An 11,220-nucleotide genomic window follows, 5' to 3' on the forward strand; every position below is an offset into this window, starting at 1 on the left:
CTATGGAAGAAAGAGACTTGGGGGTCATCATTGACAACAAGATGAACATGAGCCTGCAATGCGATGCGGCGGCTAGTAAAGTGACCAAAACACTGGGTTGCATCCATAGATGCTTCTCAAGCAAATCCCGGGACGTCATTCTCCCCTTGTACTCGGCCTTAGTGAGGCCGCAGCTGGAGTACTGCGTCCAGTTTTGGGCTCCACAATTCAAAAAGGATGTGGAGAAGCTTGAGAGAGTCCAGAGAAGAGCCACGCGCATGATCAGAGGTCAGGGAAACAGACCCTACGATGACCGGCTGAGAGCCCTGGGGCTCTTTAGCCTGGAAAAGCGCAGGCTCAGGGGTGATCTGATGGCCACCTACAAGTTTATCAGGGGTGACCACCAGTATCTGGAGGAACGTTTGTTCACCAGAGCGCCCCAAGGGATGACGACCAGGTCGAATGGTCATAAACTATGACAAGACCATTTCAGGCTGGACATAAGGAAGAATTTCTTTACTGTCCGAGCCCCCAAGGTCTGGAACAGCCTGCCACCAGAGGTGGTTCAAGCGCCTACATTGAACACCTTCAAGAGCAAACTGGATGCTTATCTTGCTGGGATCCTATGACCCCAGCTGACTTCCTGCCCTTTGGGCAGGGGGCTGGACTCGATGATCTTCCGAGGTCCCTTCCAGCCCTAATGTCTATGAAATCTATGAAACTTTAGATAATGCGACCCCACAGCCATTTTCTAGCTTGGGGACCCTGATGCACAAGATGCTCCAGGTGTTTTAGAGTGGCTTTCAGAGCATCTCTAATTAAAGTGCCTCCCCACTGCCCCCTCCAGTCCCAGAGCACGTGTATAAATGCCCTGTATGTCTCAATATATGGCGTAAGTCTTTAACTAGCTATAAAAAGGGGGAAGGAAGGTGAGTCATTTTTCCAAGTTGTGTTGTATGGAGCTGGAAAATCGCTGATATGCAAAAATGAAGCTATCATGCAAGTGCACAGAGAATGGGAAGGTAACTAAGAGGCAGAAGTCATATTCCAAGCTACTTTACATTTATTTTTACACAAACAAGATTCCAGCTGCAGGACTGACCTTTCACAAATGTCTAAGATAGAAAGAAATTGATATGTTAGAAAGTACAGTATTTTGAGGTTAACATTATATCCCTATAAGTTCCTATGTAGTAATTTTAGCATATGGTCTCAGTGTATTGAATTCTTATCCCATGTTGTTTACTCATATATATGAGTAGTCCCCTTGTTGATGGGTCTGTTCATAGAGGGTTTGTGAAGGTCATAGCCAAAAATGTGTTCCCAGTTGATGACTCTTCTAGTTAGACAGAAACTTAGGAAGGAATAAAGTCTCTAAAATTAAGAGCATGGCTGTTCTGTTTTGTTCCCATCTTTGCTGTTCCATAGCTAAACAGCATCTAAATAAAATTATTTTTTTTTCCTTTATGTTTAGACATGGCGGATTTTCGGGAAGTATTTGCCAAGTCAAAGCACATAGCCATCATTACAGGGGCTGGTGTTAGTGCTGAGAGTGGTGTTCCTACCTTCAGAGGTGCAGGGGGCTTTTGGAGGAAATGGCCAGCTCAGGTGTGTAATTCAAATGCAGTGTACATATGTGCTGTTGTTTGTTTATTAAAATGTGCTGTTTATTCAAAATGTACTATTTCAAGGGGTCTGAAGAAATTTAGTATTTTCAAAGTGTTGCACTGCTCGCATTGTGTGTCTGTGGTAGCAAAGTGTTTTCTGTTCATCCATCTATATAGCTTCTCCTCATGCTTGTGGGCAGCTCTGCCTTCTCCTTTTTGCTGTTTGCAAGGCTGTGTGTTTTGGACACAGTTTTTCTAGAGATACTTGGATCCTTTTTTCTGCCAGTTCCTTTTTTTTTCCTTTGCTGCTTCCCACTTGCTTTTCCTTTGGCCTCCTCCCTTCCCTAAAAAAATCTTTTACCTTCCTGAATTAAGACAGATAGAAAAAACATGAATGAAGAACATTGAGTGAGTTCTCTTGTTTTGTTCTCAATCGGTCCCAATACTTTCTGAAGCAGGGCTTTCCAACTTCTGAGCATTCAGAACTTGTTTATAAAAATGTTGGATTATTTTAGTGTAAGAAATTTGATATGCTCAATTGTTATATACTGTTGCAAATATATCCGTAGAAATCACTCCACCAACCAAAAATGGCCAACCACATGAATATGTATTTATTAAATTGAGCGATACCTTCTTTTAAACAAGAAAACCGAATGCAAAAACCACGTTAATGAGTTACGGCTGAGATTTTACAGGAGTGCACACAGCAGATAAAACATTAGGCTTTGGTTTTGACAGTAGCTGTAACTTCTCTGACTTAATTTAAGGAAGAAAAGAAATGACCAGCAGTACAAACATCAGCACCTAAATGCTAGGTGTTACGGCTTTTGTAAGTTTCTTGCCCTTTATGCATATAAATTATCACCACTGTTGCATTGAATTATTTCTTGTGTTTTAGTTATATTCCCAATAGCAAGCGTGGTTGGACAGTGCAGAATACATGCATAGTGAGAAATTACAGAATTTTACATTATACGACAGTAAAAGTGTGCACTTCTTTACTGGTGCATGGCATTTTCTCATTGTATGAAATACATTACTAACTTGTCATGCCCCTAAAACGTAAGCAGCATTAACTCTGACTACTGATTTGTATTCTTGTCAGCTGTAATGGGTTACACACAATCTGATTCTTTTAGTACCTTCTCATCCACACAGCAGTTTAGACATGACTCTATAAGGCTTGGGTTTCTTGTATTTATTATAACTAAATGGGTTTGTTTCGCAGGAACTGGCTACTCCAGAAGCCTTTGCAAGGAATCCTTCTCGTGTGTGGGAATTTTATCACTATCGTCGGGAAGTGATGCTGAGTAAAAAGCCTAACCCAGCACATATTGCTATTGCGGAATGTGAATCCAGATTAAGCAAACAAGGAAGGAGTGTTGTGGTCATTACCCAGAACATTGATGAGCTCCATAGAAGGGCAGGCACAAAGCACCTCTTAGAAATTCATGGTAAGAATCAATATGTACATACAGGTCCTCTGACACGCTGATGCTATAGAACTGATCAGAACTTGTGTTTTGATTAAAAATTGAAATTAAGTCATAATGTTTAGTGGAAATCGAACAAAAATGTTCTTTAGAAATGCTACTTGATACCTTATTGGAATTGTATTTTGAGTGCCTCATGACCTCATTCTCCGTTCAAGGACAAGTCCTCAGCTCCATGTTCATTACGGCATCATCTTTCCTTGAGCTGCTGCCATATGTTGTGTGAGACTGTGGCCACAGTGCCTAAGTAGAGATAGTTTCATAGTTGGTAGGGTCGGAAGGGACCTGAGCAGATCTTCAAGTCCAAACCCGTGCCATGGGCAGGAAAGAATGCTGGTGTCAAATGACCCTGTCAAGGTGATTATCTAGCCTCCTTTTGAAGACTCCCCAGGGTAGGAGTGAGCACCACTGCCCTTGGAAGTTGGTTCCAGATCCTAGCCGCCCTGACTGTGAAGTAGTGCCTCCCGATATCTAGTCTGAATCTACTCTCAGTCAACTTAAGGCTGTTATTCCTTGTTACTCCTGGTAGTGCTCGGGGGAACAGGGACTCTCCCATTGCCTGCTGGTCTCCCTTGGCCAGTTTATAGACGGCCACCAGATCCCCTCTCCGCCTTCTTTTGTGGAGGCTGAACAGGTTCGGGTCCCGTAGCCTCCCCTCATAGGGCCTGCCTTGCTGCCCTCTGATCATCCGAGTGGCCCTCCTTTGGACCCAAAATCCTGGATGCGGGGGCCCAGGCACACACCCAACTAGATGTAGTCCAACTTGGGACCCTGTTACATAGGGGAAAGTAAAACGTGATATGCCTTGCAAGAGTCATTGTGCTGGTATTTCCAAATTGCGTTTTTTTCAGATGTTTGTTTTTTGAATTAAAAAGAAACATTTTCCAGAGAAAGCAGACCCTCTTTAGCAAAACATTTTGTTTTATTGAAAACTCGATTCTCTCTAATCAAATTTACAAATATTATTTTCATTGTGTTGCCATGCCTGATGTCATGAGATATACTTATTTTGGTTTATTTGGAGGGGTTGTTGCTCTGGTTTGTTGTGGAAGTTTCTATGAAAGTTGTACTCCTGTCTTTGCTCATCTGCTTTATGCATAAATGTGCTATTAGCCTCTTTGACTATGAATCAGAAATTCTTTGTACATTTACCTCAATAAACTGTGTATTCATTAGGCTACCAGACTGTAATTGCTTTGTTCCATATTCCTGTAACTGGGGTTACCCACAGGATATACTTTCCAGTGCCAAATAAGGGAATATTTTGGAGGGATATAACTATATGCATGCATAACCATAGTCTTACATGAAAATCACTGTTTTGATATTAAAAGCTGGACTTGTTCTTTTGTGCATTTCAGGTAGCTTATTCAAAACCCGATGCACCAGCTGTAGAAATGTGACAGAGAATTACAAAAGTCCTATATGTGCAGCTCTGGCTGGGAAAGGGTAATTCTGCATCTGCATTGTAAAGCCTGTTTTCTTGTTTTTGATTTAACTACTTACTACTTGTCATCTGTAGTGAAAGAGATTTTTAGAACTAGTTAAACGCTCATGGTGCTGTGAGAGATGTTATATTATTTCAGCAGCTTCAGTTTTATTCATTGAGCATGGTGGGATGTCAGATCATTGAAGCAGTTCACTACCAAGATGTGTTTAGTATAGGGCAGTTTTTCCCATTTTAAAAGTGGTAAGATGATTGGCAAGAAGGTATACAATTAAAATTAGAGCTCATATGATAATATATTAAATAATTCTAGCAGGAGATAACTTGGATCCACCATTGTGTTATTTAAACCACTACCTTACATGATCTATTAAATATCTTTGGTTGCCCAAAATGAAAACTTGAAAGATGTTGTTCAAGAACAATAACCTCTTGGAAGTTCTGCAACCCAAAAGCTTTATTTCAAAGACCACTTAGTTAGGACTTCTGAGTAACAAATCCGAACTGAATTGTAATGTCATGACAAATTTTAATTCACTGTTTCAAATATTTGCTCACACATGCATAGTGTCATACATTTTGCTGTTAACTATGCCTACACTGTTACAACAGCAGTCTTGTCTAGAAATAGCAGTTATAACGACTACTTCCCTTCATTTCTTCATTATACTCCTGTCCATTCTTTTAGTTGTAGATTTCTGGAAGCTTGTGATTAGAGGTTTAATTATACCCTTAACTTTTGGAATGGTGGCAGTGCTTTGGAATATTATAAGATACAGATCTGGTGTACAAACGGCACTTAATCCTAAATCTTACACGGAATCACATGGCCCTTTGTCAACCCTTACCTCTTTCTTCCTTCCGTTAGTTATACTTTGATTGGACTATAGCTGCCCAGAGCTGCCTGTATCAGGTGTCTGGAAGGCTGCAAACAGCTGTGCCAGGCTCTGCAGCCCTGGCACTGGCTCCATGGCAGCATCAGCTTTACACATGCCTCTGGGCAGATGGTAGGAGAGGAGCCAGGTTGTGCTACCCCAGACTCCTTCTCTGCCATACATCCAAAGGTCTGTGCACAGTTGCCACGGCCACGGAACTGGTGCTGGGACTGCAGAGTCCCATGCAGCTGTTTGCAGCCTCCCAACTGCAGCCAGCCTGGGTTCTGGGAAGCTGCTGACAGAAGCTGCCCAGAGTCTGGGTTGGCTTTGGCATACCACGGAAAATGGCGGCGTGTACCATGCTCTCGCAAGCGTGCTGTGGGTTGCCAATCCCTATCTTACATTATAGAAAAGCAAAAAAATGGATGTATGCTTTGTCCCCCTTTTTTCCCTTTGCAGTTTCCCAGATAGCCTTCTAAAACTCCAGATGAGTGGAGACTCTCTGTCATGCTGGATTCTTGTTCTTGCTATTCTAAAACCATTATGAGCCTGTTTTACTTATTTCTGGGGCAGTTAATAACAATTTTGTGTTACTGCAGAGCTATATGTGCTGACCTGAGTCAGATTAGTGGTTTAATGTTAATTGCCTTTGACCAGAGCTGTCCAGTTGGTAACCCACGGGCTGCATGCAGGGGTTAATTTGTGGCCCTGGGGTCCTACCAGCCACCACTCCTCACCATTGTTCGTCTTCAGGCTGCCCCTCCTCCTTTGGCTTATGTTCCTGCCCCAGGGAACAGCACAGCGGAGCCCACAGTGTGGGAGCCTGTAGCCTGGGGTGCTCATGTGGTGCAGTGCAGCAAGGGATCTGAGGAAGGAGGGTAGAACACCTACACATGCAATATGTGGGAAGGAAAGGAGGAAGGGGCCCAGGGGTTGCATTTTGTTTGTCACTTAATGCTTTTTGTTTTAATACCAGCGCTCCAGGCCGTGAAATAGAAGATGCCAAGATTCCAGTTGAAGATCTTCCTCGGTGAGTGTTAGCTTTCTTTTCTTGTCATCATGCCAGTGTGATCCCCTCAGATTTCACAAGGCCTTGACAAAGATGCCTATGAGGATCAATTTATTGTTTAAATATGAGAAGGGTCAAAGCATTTTACAAAAGAAGTGGCCCCTGCCCTCAAGTTCTCAGCCCACATTTAAATATAACATTACAACAGGCAACGGTTTAAAGGTTAGTTGTTTTAAGCAGCTAGTAAAGACAAGGCTAAGTGAATGGAACTTAACGTGAGTGGAGGAAATGAACAACAGAAGCTGAGTACTACAGTATGGGTTATTCTGTTGGTAGCACAAAGTTAGCATCTAATACTGTGTTGGGAGATGTTTGCTGCAAGGTGTCTCCTGGCCGTGAGGTATCATGTAGTGCTTTATGTAACAGTAAAGGATTTCCTTCACCCTCTTGCATTATCTACAGTATTTTATTTCTTACCTTAGAAAGTTCAGGTACAGTATTTTTTTTTTTTTTATTTCTTACCTCTCAGGCTGTTGGACAGAACCATTCAACACCTATTAAGCAGATGCCATATTCTCTACCTACTACCTATAGGGGCAGTTGAATTATAGTGGAGAAAATAGTCCCTTTATCATAGTAGGATGATTCAGGCCAGATGTAATAAAACATTTGAAATGTGCCGCAAGTTGCAGGACTCATATTTGTAAAGTATTAGCAGGTGATTGGAATCAGAGATGTAATTCAGCTTCAGCTATAGTATGAAACATCTGTAAGTATTATTCTCAGATTGAACTTCCTAAATGTGAGCTAACAAACCCAGTAAAAGTGAAATAGGTTTGTCATTAAAAGTTCTTACATTGATTCAAGGTTCAGAGTCACTTCACTTTCTTCCTGCTTTGAGTGGCACTCTCAAGTTGTTTCACTTTCTACAGGTGTGAAGAACCTGGTTGCAATGGCCTCCTCCGTCCCCATGTTGTGTGGTTTGGAGAGACTCTGGATTCTGACATCCTCACGGAGGTTGAAAGAGAATTAGAGATCTGTGATCTTTGTTTGGTGGTACGTGACAATTCCAAAGTGACCATGGCTTTGGAGTATGTAACCAAAATTATGGAATATGTACATAAATTATGTAGGTCCATTAATTTATGTAGTAGGCTGAAGCTAAGAAATTCTGTTTCTGAGAAAAGAGATGCATATACTTGACACATGCAAGTAGTAGCTTATGTAAATTATCATGTAACATTGAAGAAATTTAAGGGCTCTGGTTCTCTTAACACTTCTTGGCCAAGTTACATGTGCTGTCTGCATTAGAGGTATGCATTAGCTAAATAAGCAATAATGCAAGAGCTTCTGTACCCAAGCGGTATAGCCACACTAATGTTTACTTAACTCTTGAATTTTTTTCAGTGCTGACTACTTAAAATTACACTTTTTCCCCTGAATTTTTACATAGCTGTTTAGGAATTTCTAGCACATTTACATAGCATAGGTGCATTTTCTTTGAAACTAGTTTATTGCACTGGTGTCACAAAGAAGGGCTCGAGAGTCTCATTAGATTGTGATTTACCTCCTTTTGGAGACTGGGGGAGAGGGGTGGGAGGAACATGTTAAATCTGAGGGGAACAGCTCCAGATTTATTCCATGGATAATAATCAAACCATGTTTGTTGGCCTCTGTTCTGCAGTGCGCGTGCTTTAAGATGTGAAAATAAGGAGTCTGTCACAAGTTTTCAAGATAGTGGTAAATGTATTTAAATGCCAAGCTGCTGTTTTGTTGTTCCTTTAGGTTGGAACTTCCTCTGTGGTGTATCCAGCTGCTTGTTTTGCTCCTCAGGTGTCTGCCAGGGGAGTACCCGTTGCAGAATTTAACATGCAGACTACCCCTGCTACGGAAAAGTTCAGGTACGGCTGCTCACACAGAGGAAGCCCTGTTAACTTAAATGGAAGTACTGTACAGTAAAAGCTTTGTTATCCAGCATGATGGGCGGTGGTGCTGGTTATACAAAAATTCTGGTTACTGGAGGGCAGGGGGTTTTTGGCCGGACAGATGAGGGGGAAGAGGGTACGCAGAGCGGTGGCGGCACAAGGTGGTGGGTGGCAGCGGTGGCGAGCTTTTCCCCCGACACATCTGGCCGGCCAGCCAGAAATACCGGTTAATAGAGTGTTCTAGTTACTTAAATGCCAGTTAACACAGCTTTTACTGTAGATGAAAGTACTGTAACATGGCTATAAAACTGGTTAGATCATTGTGCTCAGCAAGTAGTTATCAATGGCTCAATGTGTGGTTCACAGGAGGTATGAAGTGGGGTTCCTCTGCGGTTTGTCCTGGGTCTAGTATTGTTCAACATCTTAATTAAAGATATGGATGATGCAATTGCGACACCAAGGGGATGTGACACCAAGTTGGGTGGAGTTGCAGATACTCTGGAGGGTAGGACTAGGATAGGGTGACCACCTGTCCCAATTTGGACAGGACAGTCCCAAAATGTGAACATTAAGTCCCGGTCTTGGGCTGAATGACTGGGACAGCATTTGTCCCTGATTCCCCTGGACAGTCAGCTATTGTCCCAGTATCACGTGCAGGGATCTGGCAGAGCCTGCAGGGAGCTGCTTGGGGATGGGATGCAGGGAGTGCCATGTGCATATGTGCACACACACACATGCACATGGCCAGGAATACAGCCAGGCAGGCATAGGGAACAGCTGCCTGCAGGTAACTATTGGAGGGTGGCCAGGGGGGGCCAGATTGAGGCTCCCACAGCAAGCGAGGGAGTGAGGCAGGACTGGTGGCTGGGGTTGGGGTTACAACCCAGCCAGGGCAGTGCGCAGGCAGTTTCACAAGGTTGCGGGGCTGGCTGGGGAGCAGGACTGAGCCACAGGCAACTCATCTGGGGGGCTAGCTCCCTACCACTGTGCACACTCCCAAGACAGGGAGCATGAGGGTGGGGCAGTTGCCTCCCCAGATTTGTGTATGGGGTCAGGGCAGATGTGGGCTCCTTGCCCTGCTGCTGTCTCTTCAGGGTCTCGTGGCCCAGCAGGCAGGACCCAGCGCAGGAAGGCAGAACGGAACGAGGAGGCTTGGTGCCCTTGCCGCTGCCACTGGGAGCCCCACACCACCTGTGCTGCCATGGCGAGGCACCCCCTTCCCACCCACTAGCAGTGGGGCCAGCAGCATGTAGCTGTGCCCCCTGCTGCTGCTGGCCTGGCAAGGGGCACCTCACCATGGCAGAGTAGCTGGCACAGGGCTAGTGGCAGCAGTACTGAGGGTCCTCACCCTCCCTTGCCAGGGCCTGCCTGCTGGGACTGTGAAGGTCCTGGGGCGAATGCAGCAGGGAGCCCCACCATGGGCAGTCTGCATCCTCCCCTGCCCCCCACAGGCTCTGCTTGGCTTCACTCTGGTCATGCCACCCATAGGTGTGGGGTAGGAGGTGGACATGTGTCCTGCTTCTCCATTTTCAAAAGATGATCACCCTAGGTTAGGATCCAGTAGACCTTGATTGACTGCAGACCATTTTTCCAGTTTATCAGATGAAGTTCAAGGACAAGTACAAAGTCCTGCACTTGGGATGGAATAGTTGTGGGCACAGATGCAGACTGGGGAATGAATGGCTGGGCTGCAGCACTGCCTGGACTCTCCATGCATGAACATTTGAATGTTTTTAAGAGCAGGTTGGACAGATGCTTTGCTGGGGTGGTTTAGTCCGGGATGATCCTGCCTAGAGCAGGGGACTGGACTGGATGAGTTCACGAGGCCCCTTACAGCTCTACTTTACTATGATGATCCTAAATGTTTTCTTATATTGTACTAGTAAAAATAAACTGAGTGCCTAGAAAAACTGCAAAGAGACTATGACCTCTAGAGCCCTGTTTGGAGAAACTAGCGTTTGTCTCAGCTACCTGGAGAGGTCCTGAAGTGCGTAGTCTTTGTGGTTCTTGTCCTGTTAACCTCTCCCACCGTATCTTCAGCGTTCCTTTAAATCAACTACCAGTTTAGGCAAAATACAAAAGATTTATATGAAGTCTCTAGAATTCAGCTCTTATTTTCTTCCTTATCCTGTTGAATCCTTTAGTGTTAAACTGCTACTTGAACAGGCTTTGCATGACCTGGAACCTTTACCGTGAAACGAATCCTTCCTTTTCAGTCTGACTGAAGATGAAGGATGAAGGGAAACATACAGATGACAACGTGGACCAGCAGCATGATTCTCTGACCTGTTCCCTGCCTGTGGTTACTGCTCGTTTCCTAACCGCGCTCCTTGTCTCTAGGTTTCATTTTTCTGGTCCTTGTGGAACCACCCTGCCTCCAGCGCTTGCCTGCCACGAAACTGAGCTAATCTTGTGAGCACTGGCCCCTGGGAAGAGCCAAGCTGCTGAGACCGCCTGGAAACACACACCGAGCGAGCTGGTACCGACTGGTAAGGACACGGGCTGGCTTTCCAAGGAGACCAAACGGAGAGAAGAAAGGAACTGAAGGAGGCCTGGGTTGCAAGGGGGGAACCTGAAAGCTGTGGAATAAAAGAAAGAGAAGTGAAGTTGCAGGAGTAAAATGGACTGTCTTTTCCTTTGAACAAAGCTGCTGGCAGTTGCGGGCTGGAAAATAACTTCTCTAGTGCTGTGCCGTCTGGGCCTGCTGCCTGGTGGGCGCAGCTGCGTGTGCGTGTGCGGGGCGGGGGGAGGGAGGGGGTCATATCGGAGAGGGGCTTTTCATGAGAGCAAGGGAAGAAATGCTGAGGGCTTCTGGACCAAAGGCGGGAAGTGCCTACTGCCTCCCTAGTGGCAGGAAAGGAGGAAGGGCTGGGTGGCAGCCT

At 44.8% G+C, this 11,220-nt stretch overlaps 2 protein-coding genes across 3 annotated transcripts in view; both read left to right on the top strand.

Moving 5' to 3' along the window:
• The window catches only part of SIRT5 (sirtuin 5), a 24,917-nt gene extending 13,973 nt beyond the window's left edge, over positions 1-10,944 (top strand). Inside the window, exons 3-9 of one of the 2 annotated variants that reach the window (XM_025208430.1) lie at positions 1,454-1,587; positions 2,818-3,043; positions 4,444-4,531; positions 6,381-6,434; positions 7,346-7,469; positions 8,199-8,314; positions 10,555-10,688. In XM_025208430.1, coding sequence (XP_025064215.1) covers positions 1,454-1,587; positions 2,818-3,043; positions 4,444-4,531; positions 6,381-6,434; positions 7,346-7,469; positions 8,199-8,314; positions 10,555-10,576 — 764 coding nt within the window. In that variant the 3' untranslated portion in view covers positions 10,577-10,688. Of the gene's footprint in view, positions 1-1,453; positions 1,588-2,817; positions 3,044-4,443; positions 4,532-6,380; positions 6,435-7,345; positions 7,470-8,198; positions 8,315-10,554 lie in introns of both variants that reach the window. The other variant, XM_006027244.3, reaches the window with a different exon arrangement.
• A 174-nt stretch (positions 10,945-11,118) lies between these two features.
• NOL7 (nucleolar protein 7) overlaps positions 11,119-11,220 on the top strand; it is a 7,280-nt gene continuing 7,178 nt past the window's right edge. The window contains exon 1 of the mRNA XM_006027257.3: positions 11,119-11,160. Within this exon, the coding sequence (XP_006027319.2) occupies positions 11,119-11,160 (42 nt within the window). The remainder of the gene's footprint in view (positions 11,161-11,220) is intronic.

This window comes from Alligator sinensis, unplaced genomic scaffold (assembly GCF_000455745.1).
Source record: "Alligator sinensis unplaced genomic scaffold, ASM45574v1 scaffold928_1, whole genome shotgun sequence".
Classification (NCBI taxonomy): domain Eukaryota; kingdom Metazoa; phylum Chordata; order Crocodylia; family Alligatoridae; genus Alligator; species Alligator sinensis.